Raw genomic sequence first — 17,140 nt, 5'->3', positions numbered from 1 at the left:
TGTATTTTTTTCCCCAAGAACATACATTATACACTTTCATATCTGCTATGAACTTTATGTAGCACACTCTGGGTGAGATTCTATGGTTTGCGCTAAATGCGCATGTTTTATTCGCGCAACACATCGCCGCAAATCGCCTTTTTCTAATTCGCACTTTTCAGCCAAAATTCGATTATTTAATGTGATGCGCATTGGAGGCTGAAAAGTGCGAAGAGGGGCGATTTGCGGCAAAGTGGTGCGCTGTATTTAGTCCTGAAAATGTGCGATTTTCATGTCTGAAAATTGCACATTTGCAGGACAGCGCAAAGTGTAAAAAAAAAAATTAGCGCGGGGTCCCCCGCCCGAGTATGACCAGCCCCGGGCTCACTGAGCCGGTGCTGGTGACATAAAATCAGGGTCCCCGACAAATAGGGGTCCCCTTGATTTCATGAAACCAGCACCAGACTCAAGGTCCGGCGCTGGTTCCCAAAATACGGGGGACAAAGTGACTAGGGGTCCCCCGTATTTTAAGAACCAGCACCGGACACAACCAGCCAGCAGGGTAATGCCACAGCCGGGGGAAACTTATGATATAAGCTCCCGCGGCCAAAGCATTAACCCCCTGGCTGGTCAGCATGGGCAGGGGTCCTGGGGAAGTGGGGACCCCCCAATGAAGGGGTCCCCCCCCTCCAGGACTTACCAGCCCATGCTGATAGTCCGGGGCTGTCCCCGATGCCCCTGGGCGGTGGGCATCGGGCTGATGGCTTGTGTAAAAAAAAGAAGTAAAACTATTGTTTTATACTGGCGAACTATGAGTCCCAGCAAGCCTACCCCGCATGCTGGGACTTGGAGAACCACAAGTCCCAGCATGCAGGGCATTAAAGGGTCCGCTGGCACTTGTAGTTCAGCAGTACAAAAAATAGTTAACAAAATCACACCGACACACTGTAAAATAAAAGTTTAATACATACAAAACACACACACACTGATACTTACCTACCTTGAGCCCGTAGGTCGGTCCCTGGATCCTGGGTCCGTCCTCCGGGGCTCCAGGGCAGAAGAGTCCGGTTCCGGGGCCTTGGTCCTGGTTCTGGGGCTGGTCCTGGGGTTCCGGGGCTCCTGGGCTGCAGAATCCGGGGTCCGGGATCTGAGGTAGTCCCCAGGGGTACCTAAGGAAGCAAATCCAACTCACCTGGTCCCCGGCGACGACCTCGGAATCCTCTCCGGTGACAGCGCTGGTCCCATCTGCTATCCGGCTCGCAGGACTTTGACAGGCGCTGAGATGTTTCCTCCTCGGCGTCTCTGAACAGAATGATTTCTTGGCCAATCAGGAGCCGAGAAAGTCGGCTCCTGATTGGCCAGAAATCATTCTGAATACAGACGCCGAGGAAGTAACATCTCAGCGCATCTAGAGCAGAGATGATTCCTCCTCGGCGTCTCTAATTAGAATGATTTCTAGCCAATCAGGAGCCGACTTTCTCGGCTCCTGATTGGCCAAGAAATCATTCTGTTCAGAGACGCCGAGGAGGAAACATCTCAGCGCCTGTCAAAGTCCTGCGAGCCGGGTAGCAGATGGGACCAGCGCTGTCACCGGAGAGGATTCCGAGGTCGTCGCCGGGGACCAGGTGAGTTGGATTTGCTTCCTTAGGTACCCCTGGGGACTACCTCGGATCCCGGACCCCGGATTCTGCAGCCCAGGAGCCCCGGAACCCCAGGACCAGCCCCGGAACCAGGACCAAGGCCCCGGAACCGGACTCTTCTGCCCTGGAGCCCCAGAGGATGGACCCAGGATCCAGGGACCGACCTACGGGCTCAAGGTAGGTAAGTATCAGTGTGTGTGTGTTTTGTATGTATTAAACTTTTATTTTACAGTGTGTCAGTGTGATTTTGTTAACTATTTTTTGTACTGCTGAACTACAAGTGCCAGCGGGCCCTTTAATGCCCCGCATGCTGGGACTTGTGGTTCTCCAAGTCCCAGCATGCGGGGTAGGCTTGCTGGGACTCATAGTTCGCCAGTATAAAACAATAGTTTTACTTCTTTTTTTACACAAGCCATCAGCCCGATGCCCACCGCCCAGGGGCATCGGGGACAGCCCCGGACTATCAGCATGGGCTGGTAAGTCCTGGAGGGGGGGGACCCCTTCATTGGGGGGGTCCCCACTTCCCCAGGACCCCTGCCCATGCTGACCAGCCAGGGGGTTAATGCTTTTGCCGCGGGAGCTTATATCATAAGTTTCCCCCGGCTGTGGCATTACCCTGCTGGCTGGTTGTGTCCGGTGCTGGTTCTTAAAATACGGGGGACCCCTAGTCACTTTGTCCCCCGTATTTTGGGAACCAGCGCCGGACCTTGAGCCTGGTGCTGGTTTCATGAAATCAAGGGGACCCCTATTTGTCGGGGACCCTGATTTTATGTCACCAGCACCGGCTCAGTGAGCCCGGGGCTGGTTATACTCTGGCGGGGGACCCCGCGCTCGTTTTTTTTTTTTTTTTTAACCCTTTATTTTATTTTTTACAGCAGAACCCTGCACAGAACATTGCGATCTGTGCAGGGTTCTGGCTCATTCGCCAAACAGACCCTGGTCTGAAATAAGTGCGAAAATTAGCCACCTAATTAATGCGATGTGCAAATGCGCATTGCATTAAATAAGCGACTTGTATACTTTTCTATACGAAAACATCTGGATGCGATAAAAATGCGAATTAATCTCGCAATTTTTATCAGCATACCTTAACGCACATAATATGTGATTTCAGTCCCTTAGCGCATCACATTAAATTTGCGATTTCTATGAAAAATGCGATATCGCCATTTTGTGGTCTAATTACCGCAAAATAAGCAAAATCGCATCCCATAGAATGTCACCCAATGTATGTAAGATGCCACCAAGCACATTATTGCAATCACATATCTCTAACAAAGGATCCCAACATCTGACTATCACACTCTAAAGTCTTATTTTGAACAATATTAGAACATGTTTGCATGTGGCGTACGCTCAGATATACGGAAGGTGTCTGTGGGAAAACGGACGAGATCCGTCCGTGCACTGTGGCGTACGCTCTGATGTACGCCAGGTATCTGTGGCTAAGAGGGAGCTCTGTCCGTACACGGTGGCGTACGCTCAAGTGAACGCCACTCCCCATTGTCGGTGTTTATGACGTCCGTGTGCGGCTGTTCTGTGGGCGGACTTACGCTCACCGTGAGCGTACGGAAAGCGCACGGTGTGACGGACCTTACGTACGTTTCACCGTACCAAACAGAATAACCCCCTATGAGGATGGAAAACACAGTAGCATAACACAGAAGCATATGATTTTAATCAACAAAAACTGCTTGTGCATCAGATTCACATAGCAAACAAATAATTTTTTAAATGTTTATTTGTTAGAAATTAGCTCTAATTTTGTACTTGTAAGTGAATTTAAATTTGCTGAATGTAACTTACCCCAAACAAAACCAACTCTAATTATGTCAGACTTTATAGAGCTGTTTTGTGTGCAACTAACTCCTAATACAGTGGTTCCCAAACTTTCTCAACCAGGGCATTCTAGAATATCAGCATTTGTTCAAGGCACCCCTAGTCAAAAAGATTATTTGGATAAATAAAAAAAATTAAATAAATTGTGCTTAACTGTAATGTAAGCTTGCGAGCAGGGCCCTCCTACATTTTGACTGTCTGTAAATACCCTGTTTGTTCTATCACTGTCTCCTTTGTAAAGCATGGAATATGCTGCACTATTTAAGAAACTTTTAATAAATAAATAACTGTCACCCTCCAGTTTAGTTATGTGGTGGGGAACATAGCAGTGGTTCTAATTGTCCATATATTTTATGATTGGTAGCCACCAGCACTGGTTTTGCCTATCACTTTGAGCATAAATAATTTGTTTTGGTTGTGGACCCCAAAGCAGAGGCACTCTTGCAAACATGCTGAGGCACCCCAGGTTGCCTAGGCACACACCGTTTGGGAACTGTCCTAATACATAGACCGAGTTGTATATTTAGGGGGAAATTTACTAAAATGGATTCGTAGAAAAAAGGTGTATTCGTAGGGAGAAATACACCTTTTTTTTATGAATTTGTATTTTCGGGATTTACAATCCCAAAAATACAACAATTCGTAGTCCTAAAGATGGAACATTCGTATTTGTATTTACAAATACGAATGTCTACACCATCGATAGGATACGACAGAAATCACCATTCAAAAGAATGGTGGTTCCTGATTTACTAAGCAGCCGTATTGATAATACGGCTGCTAAGTGGTGTAAAACACCCACGCAAATACGACAGAAAAATAGAACACCATTTTCATGTCGTATTTGCGTTTTTGCCTGCACGGATCAGTCAGATCCGTGCAGGCTGCATGGTGTAAAAAAAAATTAAATAAATAAATAAATTAAAAAAAAAACGGCGTGGGGTCCCCCCCACAGCTGAAACCAGCACCAGGCTGACAGAGCCTGGAGCCGGTAATTAAAAATCAGGGAACCCGACAAATAGGGGTTCCCTGATTTTTAACAACCAGCCCCAGGCTCCTGCTCTGGGGCTGGTTCCCAAAATACGGGGGACAAAATGAGTAGGGGTCCCCCGTATTTTAAGAACCAGCCCCAGGCAAAACCATGAATTCTGGCCAATCAGGAGGCGCCTAGCTGCCTAGCAGCCAATCAGGAGAGGTCTCTCCTGATTGGCCGCTAGGCGGCTAGGCGCCTCCTGATTGGCCAGAATTCATTCTGAGCCCAGACGGCGAAGAGAGAGGATCTCTCCGGCTCTGAAAGCCGGGGAGCGTCGCGGAAGATGCCGGCAGCTGCTGACGACTTCCAGGATGTCGACAGATGAAGAAAGAAGACCATCCATGGTGGACCTGGTGAGTAGGATTTCCTTCCACAGGTCCAACATGGATTATCCTCGGACAGGACGCCGACCCCGGAGCCGCCGACACAGGAGCCGCCGACACGGAGCCGCCGACCCCGGAGCCGCCGACACCAGAGCCAGCGACCTACCTACGGGATCAAGATAGGTAAGTATCAGTATGTTTGTGATGTGTGTATTAAACTTTTATTTTAAATGGGTGTCAGTGTGTTTTATTTCACTATTTTTTTTACTGTGGCACTACAAGTGCCAGCGGGCCCTTTAATGCCCAGCAGGCTGGGACTTGTGGTTCTCCAAGTCCCAGCTTGCTGGGGAGGCTTGCTGGCACTTGTAGTGCCACAGTCAAAAACAATAGTTTGTTCTTTTTTTTACACCTCTATCAGCTCGATGCCCACCGCCCAGGGGCATCGAGGACAGCACCAGGCTTCAGCCTGGTCAGGTAAGTCCTGGAGGGGGGCGACCCCTTTATTGGGGGGGTCCCCACTCCCCCAGGGCCCCTGGCCAGGCTGACTGGTCGGTAGGGTTAATGCTTTGGCCGGGGGGACTTGCATAAAAAGTCTCCCCCCGGCTGTGGCATTACACTGCTGGCTGGTTTTGCCTGGGGCTGGTTCTTAAAATACGGGGGACCCCTACTCATTTTGTCCCCCGTATTTTGGGAACCAGCCCCAGAGCAGGAGCCTGGGGCTGGTTGTTAAAAATCAGGGAACCCCTATTTGTCGGGTTCCCTGATTTTTAATTACCGGCTCCAGGCTCTGTCAGCCTGGTGCTGGTTTCGGCTGTGGGGGGGACCCCACGCCGTTTTTTTTTTATTTATTTATTTATTTAATTTTTTTTTACACCATGCAGCCTGCACGGATCTGACTGATCCGTGCAGACTGCTAGAAATAATTCGTATTAGCGGCCGTATATACGGCTGCTAATACGAATTCCTACGACATCGGAGGGTTACAAAGCAGTCGTATATGACTGCTTTGTAAATGACCCTCCGGAACACGACTTTGCATACGACTGAAACAGTCATATGCAGTCGTAGGGGAAATACTAATACGAAAAACTCGGTTTTTCATATTAGTAAATTCCCCCCTTAACATCAGCAAAACGTTTGGATCCGTATTTTTACCAGCAACTCTTATTTGGAGCCGTAAACATCCGACTTTTGTTGAACTCGGATATACAGTATTAGCCTGCTTTGTAAAATGTCCGGCTTTTGTGGAAAAATTGGATATTTCAACAAATTCGTACCAAAATTGTCTCCCATTAGCATAGGGGAATCTAGAATTATGGTAATGGATGGTCCCAGATCCAGACACAATAGTAGGGGGACCTTTGCGCGGCGAAAAGGGGGCATGGTCTCATGGGAAGGAGGCGTGGCATCACATAAAGGGGTGTGGTATTACACTTTCAACCATACATAGTAACAGGGCCGGTGCAAGGCACCGGAGCGCCCCAGGCAAGTCGGGGTGGGGGCGCCCCGGTGCCAGGGGGGGGGGTGGGGTGTACCTGTCCTGCGGCTGTGTATATAAAGCTTGCGGCGGCGGCAGCGGGGGGGTCCCTGCAGTCAAGAAATAAAGAGCGCTATCCGCCTGGCTACGCGGAAGCGCTTCTGTTGTGAACACACTGGCCGCACGGCGCACGCTGATTGGCTGAATCTCAGCCAATCAGCGTGCGGCTAGTGTTTGCGCGTAGCCAGGTGGATAGCGCTCATTATTTCTTGACTGCAGGGACCCCCCACTGCCGCCGCAAGCTTTATATACACAGCTGCAGGACAGGTACCCCCGCGGCACGGGGGGGGGGGGGCGAAATGCCGCCCTCCAGTGGCCGGCGCCCTAGGCAAATGCCTAGATTTGCCTAGTGGTGGCGCCGGCCCTGCATAGTAATGCCCATTACACATTTTAGCAAACTCCGTAATACCCATTACACAAAGCCACACGCCGTAATGCCAATTACACATAAGGCCACACACCATAATGCCCATTACACATTGTGCCACACATCATGATGCCCATTACATACTATATAACAAACCGTAATGCCCATTACATATTTGCCACATAAGTGCTGCTTACCTACGTGCTCATTGCTAGGGGGTTCTTGCTTGATGGCACCATAGTACCCATTACACATGATGCCGCAAAACATAGTACCCATTACACATGATGCCACACACCATAGTACCCATTACACATGATGCCGCGCACCATAGTACCCATTACACATGATGCTGCACACATAATGTCTCTTACACATGATGCTGCACATATAAAGCCGCTTACACATGATGCTGCACACCATAATGACCCTTACACATTAAGCCACACATTATGCGTAATGCCCCCACATACCGCCACTTGTAGCGTCCCTTAAGCAATGCCCCCAAAAGTGCCACTTACTGTAAATTTTTATATGAGCCTTCACTGCTGCCGCAGGGAGAGATGGAGAGCGGGGCAGCTGCTTCTATGGGGAAAGGAGCAGAGCGCAGCGCAGAGCATGCTCCTACTCCCCGAGGCTAATGGATGGTCCTGTGCACCCCCGGATCACCCCCTAGATTCTCCTATGCCCATTACATCACAACCATTGTCTCAGAACTGCTAATATTTTACACATTACCTCAGCCGGGCAATATAGTATTTCCTGAATGAGCGAGCAGGTATTTCATCTGAAGATGAACACGAAAGATGTCCCAGGAGATTAAAACGACAAATAACCTACAAAGGGGAGAACTCATAGATAGGATGTATAACACAGGGGTCTTTTCCAATAAAAGGATAAAATAGAGGGCGAAATGTAATAGGGTGCAGGGGGGTTTTTGGGGGGTTTTTTTCTCACAAAAACTGCCGTTTTCGGGCATTTCCCGAAAATCGCATATTTTATAGGGTGCGATTCGCGGCAAAAAAAATCGCACTTTTTGCCGCGAAATCGCACATTTTGAAGTGGCGATTTTTAGTCACACTTCAATTCGCATCCAGAAGTTTTCCCATTGGAAAGCATCTAACTTGCACATGTAATAGGGTGCGATTTTTGGTAAAGGTTACCAACAATCGCAAAAAAATTAGACCAGGTTCTGGCTGGCGAATTTGACAGAATCATGCACAGATCATTGTGATCTGTGCATTGTCCTGTCCAAAAAAAGGGTTAAAAAAAACTGGAAAAAAAACTGCGTGGGGTCCCCCCTCCTGAGCATAACCAGCCCGGGCTGAAAGAGCCTGGTTTCATAAAATCACAGGAACAAACAAGTCGGGGTTCCGTGGATTTTATAAAACCAGCAACCGGTCCTGGTTCCCAAGATACGGGGGACAAAATGACTAGGGGTCCCCCGTATTTCAAGAACCAGCACAGGGCCCAACCAGCCAGCACGGTAATGCCACAGCCGGGGGAGACTTTTTATACAAGTCCCCCCGGCCAAAGCATTTATCCCCCCCTCCAGAACTTACCTGCCCATGCTGAAGCCTGTCTCCGCCATCTGAAACATCTCTGGGCCTCTCATTCCAATCGTGTACCGGTGGCGGAGACAGAGAAGATGGAGAAGATGTCGGTATGTTCGTCAGAGGACCTGGGTGAGTAGGATTTCCTTCCACAGGTCCCCCATGGATTTCTTCGGATCCAGGACCCCGGACTCTTCAGCCCTGGAGCCCCGGACCCGGACCAGCCCCGGAACCAAGCCACCGGACCGGACCCAGGGACCTACCGATGGGCTCAAGATAGGTAAGTATAAGTATGTGTGGGCTTTGTATGTATTAAAGTTTTATTTTAAATGGGTGTCAGTGTGTTTATTTAATTATTTCTTTTACTGTGGAACTGCAAGTGTCAGCAGGGCCCTTTAATGCCCCGCATGCTGGGACTTGTGGTTCTCCAAGCCCCAGCATGCGGGGAAGGCTTGCTCGGACTCATAGTTCCATGGTATAAGATAATAGTTTTTCATCTATTTTTTTACACCATTTATCAGCTGGATGCCCACCGCCCAGGGGCATCGAGGACAGCCCCGGGCTTCAGCATGGGCAGGTAAGTTCTGGAGGGGGGGACCCCTTCTTTAGGGGGGGGTCCCCACTCTCCCAGGACCCCTGCCCATGCTGACCGGTCAGGGGGATGAATGCTTTGGCCGGGGGGACTTGTATAAAAAGTTTCCCCCCGGCTGTGGCATTACCCTGCTGGCTGGTTGGGCCTGGTGCTGGTTCTTGAAATACGGGGGACCCCTAGCCATTTTGTCCCCTGTATTTTGGGAACCAGGACCGGCCCTTGAGCCTGGTGTTGGTTTTATAAAATCCACGGAACCCCGACTTATGAAACCAGGCTCTTTCAGCCCGGGGCTGGTTATGCTCAGGAGGGGGGACCCCACGCAGTTTTTTTCCCGTTTTTTTTTTTTTTCACAAAATTGCATGTTTTAAAATGACTGAAAATGCCCACATTTTCATGAGTAAAAATCGCCCTAAATCGCACCCTATTGCACTTTTTTGCCGCAAATTCGCATCTCATTACATATGCGAATTTGCGGCAAAAAATGCGATTTTTTTTTTTTAATGTGCGATTTGGTGCGATGTTTTGTCCACTGTAAACAAAATGCATACAGACCACAGGTTGTGGTTGACCAAAATTTCCCAAAAATGGGTGGGATGGAGATGGGTGGATCATACAGATCAACATCTGACAAAGCAATCCATAAGTCATAAAACGGTTTGTCAGTCTTTTTACCCAGCTATTAGAGCAAGCCATTTTCAATGCTTTTATTTTATATAATAAATAAAAGTGACAACAACTATCAACAATTTGGATGGCAGAGTTGATGACCATTTTACAGAGCCCTCCACATTAAGACACTGTCATTTGGCTAACAGAGAGGTAATGACCAGATTTTTCCGAGACGCAATCCAGCAACAAAATGTGCTGTGTACTGCCACCCACCCAGTAATGCCACTGGTGTGCTGTGCATGTGAGCCCCACTCACTAAACTTACCTACCATGGGGGATGTCGCCAACTCAGAACACATTTCTGTGACAATGGAGCTTTGCCATTCTTCTGGAGATAAATGCAATAGAGATATCAGTGGGAAAATGATCCAAGTGGGGGCTTGCATGGACACTGCACAAGGGCTCCTCACCTCTTAAGTTGCTCCTGCGTAATGTGTATACTTTGTGTACAGTCCAGTCCCACCTCCTGTCATCTATAGATTGTAAGCTTGCAGCAGGGCCCTCTAACCCCCAAGTCTGTCTGTTATTACCCAGTTTGTTTTATCACTGTCTACTATTGTAAAGCGCAACGGAATCTGCTGCGCTATATAAGAAACTGTAAATAAATAAATAAATAAATAAATAAAAATTTACTGGTGCATCTGCTCCCTTTACTTCCATGACAAGAGATACACATTTGAAACGTATGCAGAGTTTGTCACATTACACATATGTGTTGATATATGCAACTTTATTCTGAGGATGCAATTTATTTTTGTTTCTGCTTCCAACTCTGAATGACGCCCTGCACAAATGTCACTGCAACAGTTATTAGTATATATTAAATGTCAAAATGTTCATTCAATCACTAGTAAGTACAGTATATATCTATGTATTATGCTTTGAGTCACAGTTTTGTGGTATTATATTGGTATTATTGTTGTAGTAAGTCTTCTATTATTAACTGCATTAAGTGAGTTTATTAATATGTTTATTAATATGCATTATTGTTTTCTTTATGCTTTTTCAGAGTCAAATAATGACACTAGAGAGAACATCTATGAAAATACTTTTGCAGAAGAATCAACTGTATGACAATTTTTAATATAATTAGAAATAAAATAAAATATTCTTATTTTTATATAATAAGCCAGCCTGTACGAGATGGTTTTAATAAATGATTAATTCTTCAGTATTCTGTCACTTCTATATATTACCCAAGAGCCAGCTTAATTCACTTTACAATATTTAAAATGACTTTTGTTTGTATTGTAATCCATCTCCTGTCCATGACCAGTAATTCTCTTATACGATTTTTGAACTAGAAATGGTTTTGTGTCTGTAATCTTAACACTTTAAATTCTAATTGTATCTACTCCTATGTCTACATATTGTGTTCAGTGTGTGCATGTAAGAATTTACTATTAGGTTTCAATATAATGTTAAAGTTCTGTAATAATCTAATAATCAGATCCAACTCACCATTTTATGGTCTATTTTATTTTGTAAAGCAGACACATAAAAACTCTATATGCACATAAAATGGAGAAATCTTCTATCAGTATTAAGCTCTCAATGAACCAATCACAAATGGCTCACTAGTGCTGGCACTTGCTCTTGACCACCTACAAAAAAAATGTCTTTCACACTCTTATCTGTGGCAAATGCAGGATTTTTAGAGGGGGGTTTCCAAATGTAATCCAAAGTATCCCACTCTGTAGCACATTGGAGTAAGTAAGAGTCTGGGGGGTGTGGTAGCAGTCATGAAAATTAGTATTTTGATACATTGGTTACAGTATGGGATACAGTATTAATATTTAACAGTACAGATGGTCTATAGTATAGGCTGTTTCAAAGATGTAAATAAAATAAGTGGCCAGGAAAAGGTTAAACATGCCATAATAAATACACAGACATAATAGAACCAGTACTGCACTTGCTAAGCTCACATTCTCCCACCTCTCGTTAAGGCTCCTGTCTCTTCCTCCTGGCAGCTACTCTCTGGTCTATTACAATTTTTGAGGGCTCAGATCCACACACACACACAGACAGGAAACTGTAGAAGAAGCTGCTCCCACGGGACATGTGCAGCAGTTCTGCTTTTTCCCTTATACTGATATGGTGGCAGCTCGATTTATCATATTATATATCAGTGCTATTGTTGTCATCATTTAAGGCACTTGCCAAGAGATGGCAACCAGAAACCCCCCTGCATTTGCCTATGCTTATATGGTGGTGTGCTGATCTGCATTCAGGCAATGTTAGCATGCATAGATGCCACAATCACAAAAATCTGTGCATCTGCAAATGTGCCCATATAATTTTCAGTGCACAAATGAATGTATACTTTGCAAACAGTTGTAAGTATCTCTGAAACCCAGATAGCTTTATATTTAAATTGAATCAAATGTATGATACCTATATTTTACATTTATTTAATATTCTGTATGTGATTATAATGCAAACATAAGTTTGCAAAATGTAATAGTAATGCTTGTTATATATTTATTTTTATGTATTCAAATGTGTCTGTCTGTCTGTTTCAAGTTGGCACAAGAACTACTAAAACTATTTTTATAATGCATCATTTTGTATTAGAAATTCCTAGAAATAATCTGCACTTTGTTTTATCTTGATACATCAAGTTACAGCTGAGCAATAACAAAAGCAAAATTTGAAATCTTGCGCCAGCTTGCAGAGCAGCAGCCAATCAAGAGCCATTACTCCCGGTTGGCTGCTGGACCGCGAACAAGAGTGATATTTGAAATAAACGTGGACCTGCTCATTAAGCTGGCTCTCTTCCAGTGCGCATCTCCCTCCTAACTCCTGTTCCTGGCCCTGTACATTAGATGGCAGAGTGGCTGGGGAGGCACATGGCACCCTCCCCCCCCAGCCCAGCCCGCCAATGGATGGGGGAGGTGGTTTAGGCTTGTGTTCACTTGCAGAGCAGATAATGAGAACATCTGTAGTTCTGACAGTTGCACGGTCATTCACATGTGAGCGTGCAATGATGACGCATGCCAGTTTAGGCATAACTATGTTAACATCTTCACAGTAAAAAGGTGAATGTCTTCTTCAGAATATTACTTGAAACGTCACTAATACCCCTTTTCCATCAAATTTCGACCTGAGATTTTAACAGGTCTCCATAGAAACATAGAAACATAGAATTTGACGGCAGATAAGAACCACTTGGCCCATCTAGTCTGCCCCTTTTTTAAACATGTTACCTCAAACCATATTTGATCCTTATTTTTTTGTAAGGATATCAATATGCCTATCCCAAGCATGTTTAAATTGTACTACTGTATTTGCCTCTACCACCTCTGATGGGAGTCTATTCCACTTATCTACTACTCTTTCTGTGAAGTAATTCTTCCTCAAATTTCCCCTGAATTTTCCTCCCTCTAGTTTCAGTGCATGTCCTCGTGTTCTGCTGCTCCTCTTCCTGTGAAGAATGTCTCCCACCTGTACCTTGTTAAAACCCTTGATATATTTAAAAGTTTCTATCATGTCCCCCCTTTCCCTTCTCTGCTCTAAAGTATACATATTAAGATCTTTTAGTCTTTCCTGGTACGTTTTGTGATGTAGGCCATGCACCATTTTAGTTGCCCTTTTTTGTACAGTCTCTAATGTATTTATATCCTTCTGGAGATATGGCCTCCAGAACTGAACACAATACTCTAGATGAGGTCGTACCAATGACCTATACAGTGGCATTATTACTTCTTTCTTTCTACTGCTGATACCTCTCCCTATGCAACCAAGCATCTGACTTGCCTTCTTCATTGCTTTGTTACATTGCCTACCTGCCTTTAAGTCCCCTGAAATAGTGACACCTAGATCCCTCTCTTCCTCAGTAGTTTCCATTATAGTGCCATTTATACTATATTTAGTCTTTGGATTTTTGCAACCCAAGTGCATGATTTTGCATTTTTTGGCATTAAACTGTAGTTGCCATGCTCTTGACCATTCCTCTAATCTACCTAGATCATCAATCATTTGTTTTACCCCTCCTGGTGTGTCTCCACTGTTCTGTCCACATTTCCACTCCACTGTGTTCAGAGTTTTTCCCAGGTAGACACCATTTTCACTAAAAAGGGTGGGTGGGCACCGGCTGGTGGGTGGACAGGCAGTGGTGGGCAGCAGCGGGTGGGTAGGCAGCAGCGGGTGGACAGCAGTGGGCAGATAACCAGAGGGTAGGTATCTGATGGAGTGGAAAGCAGCGAGATGGGCAGTGTGAGGTGGCTGCATAATGGACTAGCCACCCTGCTTGGGTCAAACATCCCAGCCAAGAGCTGTTTTCACTGCTCATTACTCTGGAAAGACTCGCTAAAAACCCTGCTTGTGACCAGGGTAAAAATCACTGGTCATTTTACCCAGTTTCCACTGACAAAATTCCCGGGTCGGTGCGCGTTTATGTGCAAAAACCCAGGATTTTCATGTCAGTGGAAAAGGGGTATAAGATGTCTGGATAAAACCTCCCTTTTCTGTTTCATTCTAAGAATGTTTGGTCATGTTTGGTCACTGTGAAACAAAATGTAAATGTTCATTTATTAAAAATCTTAAATCTACAAAAGTTCTACACAGATTGCTTTGAAATTTGGACACAACGTTGCATTTGTATACATGCATGTTTGTATATACATACTATTATATAAATGATGAAATTGCACAGTATCAGGCTGGAAGATACATAAGCAGCAATGAAGCGGTATGGCGAATTCTTTCATTTCCCATACATGAACGAAGTCCAGCTGTTGTTTACTTAGCAGTACATCTAAAAAATGTACACTGCATTTATTTCACAGCTGCAAGTGTGCAACAAGCACATCGCCGGCTATCGCACACATAATTATCGCATATGCACACACATAATTATCGCAAAGGACAGCTCTTGCATTAAGAGTTGTCATTTGCTTTGTGGCCAGTGATGTGCGGTAGGTCCCCAGCGGCTCTCCCTCCCTCCCTAACCCGGTGGCTGTTACCCTCATGCTGGCTGGCTGCTCCTCCTCCCTGCACCCAGAAGGGGATGTAGGGGCTAGGGAGGAGGAGGCCACTGGTCTGGCCAGCACAGCATAGTGCTGCCCGGACAAAAGTGAGGGGAGGTCGGCAGGGGGTGTCATAGGGCGATGGGGGTCACGGTTAGAAGCCAATAGGCTTCTATGGGGTAGCTCCAGCTTTTGTTAGTTCACAGCTGTAAATGTGCAACAAGCACATCGCCAGATACCGCACAAATAATTATCGCACTGGCGGTCGGGCATGACTCCGCCTCCTCCTCCCTGCACCCGGAAGGGGATGTAGGGCTAGGGAGGAGGAGGACTCTGGTCCGGCCAGCACAGCATTGTGCTGCCCAGACAAAAAGGAGGGGAGGGGGGTCAGCGTGGGGTGCCAGGGGTCAGTACCGGGCAGATGGGGTTGTGGTAAGAAACCCATAGGCTTCTATGTTGCATGTTCAAGAGTCTGCAAACCAGACAATCTCTATATCTGCACAGACAATGGAACAACAAAAAATATTGTATACCAACAAGCATTGTAAAATGAAACATATTACAAATGTGCGCTTTCTCTTTTCTTTCTTTTCCATTTAACCAGACTGAGCCACAGCAACGCGTGGCCAGGTACAGCTAAGATTTTAATAAAAATTTATTGAAATACTATAAAACGTATATCTCTTCATTGATAGTTTTAAAGAAAATGTAATTTATGAATTTATGACTGCTTGACTGCTTGTATTGTTGGTTGTCCATCTGTAACCTTATGCAAATGCCACTCCAAAGCCTTACCCTCTGGAATTCATGCATATGAATGTGCAAGGACTGAGACGCCCACTGTCGACATCAAAAGGGTGCGTGTGTCTTTAGACCATCATCAAGACTTGCACCAGCTCTATGGCAGGTGGGGTTTCTCAGTCTGAGTATGGCCTTATAAGAGAGTGGTTGAGTGCCTGTGTATGCAACCACTTTCATTGCCACCCCTGCAACACTCCCATATCATACCCATAAGGTTAACCATCTCCATTCTCGCACTAAGCCATTTCCCAGTCACCACCCAGGAATGTCCAGTCCTTTACCAGGACTTTCTTACTTTTTTTCTTGGTTGAAACAGCCTTTTTGTGAGTACAAGCATGCACCACAGGAGCAAAAGTTTGTAAGGGCCCCTATTTAGCAACTGATGGTGTTAAATGTATGTAAAACATATTACTTTACAGTAAAGATGGGCCCCCTTCAGCTCTGGGACCCATAGCAGCTGCACCCCTTGCACCAATGGTAATTACGCCCTTGGTGCTCTGATTTCTGGAAAGACACAAGGTCTCAAGCAAAAGGTCCTTTCCTTGTACAGTATTTTAATCCCTCATTCTGAATGAACGTGACCATGAAATATATCTGTTTATAGAAATTCTGATTTTTTAGTAGGTAACATTAGAAGAATAGATAACTGAATTTACTGTTAAAAAAAATGATATACAAGACAGAGAGCATTCTTGTGACCACTAGTATTCATTATATCACCCCAGTTCTGGGGGTATTTAATGAAGATAAACCAAATCTACAGTATGGTCATTCTACAATGCATGCCTCAGAAATGTCTAGTGCTGTTACAATGCAGACCCATAAAATCTCTGATGGCTTTATAATGAGAACCTCCCCTAATTCCTGGTGACCTTCCAATAGACCACAGACCTCTTGTGTCTTTATAGTTATTCAATGTATTTAAAGTCACTCTGTTCCAGCATCCACCAATTTTTAAGACCTATCATTGCATAGATTAGTGAATTAGGAGCTGAATCATTAGCATTATTTTCACTGAAATAATGTAAAAAAAAGGGTATTTTCACCTGAATGCATTAATGGGCTTTTGAAGCAGTTTTCTAATTAACCATTTTCAACACAGGCTGGGCGATAATCGAACAACCACGCATGCATATCAATCTTAGTACACAGGCGCAAACCATGATGGGATAAAATCCTGCCACTGTTTTTTATCACTGGCCGTACACAAGTTGATTGACAGGAAGCCTGAATTTGGGGGGGTGGTAACCAGACGTTTTCTGGGAGAAGGCATGCATAGGCGTTTCAAGGGAAGTCATGTGACCTCAGCTCTGTTTTTTAGCGCACCCGCCAAGTAAATCCTGGGCTATGCACGGATTGCACACACTGCAAAAATCATTTGACAGTGAGTGAGTTGTGAATGGATTTTTGCAGCTATACACCAATCCACATCATTTTCGCATTCCATTCGCAAGCATTATACAGCAATTTGCAAGCTTGCACAGTGCAGGATTCACTCTTGCAGGGTGGCAATAACCTGATTGCAGGGCTCTGCAAATTAGCAGCCAAGGCTGTGAATTTTGCAGCCTTGCGAGTCCACCATAGGCCACCTGCATGACCGCTCCCCACCCCCCTTACCTTTGCACGCCATTATCCCCCCACATGGCTGCGAATGGATGATTTGCATAATCATCCATTTGCAGCCGGGGAGAAATCATTAAAAGGGTGGTGACCATTGAACGATTTCTCCAGTTTTCGCAGATCAGAAACACATCTTTGTCATCTCTGATCTGCGAGCACCATGTGTGGAAAGCAGGAGGGTAGCTGACATCCACTGATGTCAGCTGCCCGTCCCCAA

General features: G+C 45.6%; 1 protein-coding gene across 1 annotated transcript in view; it reads left to right on the top strand.

Annotated features, from left to right (window-relative positions):
• Positions 1 to 10,779, top strand: part of LOC146062909 (chitin synthase chs-2-like) — a 99,072-nt gene extending 88,293 nt beyond the window's left edge. Inside the window, exon 17 of the mRNA XM_083174918.1 lies at positions 10,542 to 10,779. Within this exon, the coding sequence (XP_083031044.1) occupies positions 10,542 to 10,606 (65 nt within the window). The 3' untranslated portion in view covers positions 10,607 to 10,779. The remainder of the gene's footprint in view (positions 1 to 10,541) is intronic.
• Positions 10,780 to 17,140: the final 6,361 nt, after the last annotated feature.

This window comes from Crinia signifera, chromosome 3 (genome assembly GCF_055691185.1).
Source record: "Crinia signifera chromosome 3, ASM5569118v1, whole genome shotgun sequence".
In the NCBI taxonomy this organism is placed as follows: domain Eukaryota; kingdom Metazoa; phylum Chordata; class Amphibia; order Anura; family Myobatrachidae; genus Crinia; species Crinia signifera.
The sequence above is the reverse complement of the archived record's forward strand: the minus strand, read 5'-3'. Positions and strand labels throughout refer to the sequence as shown.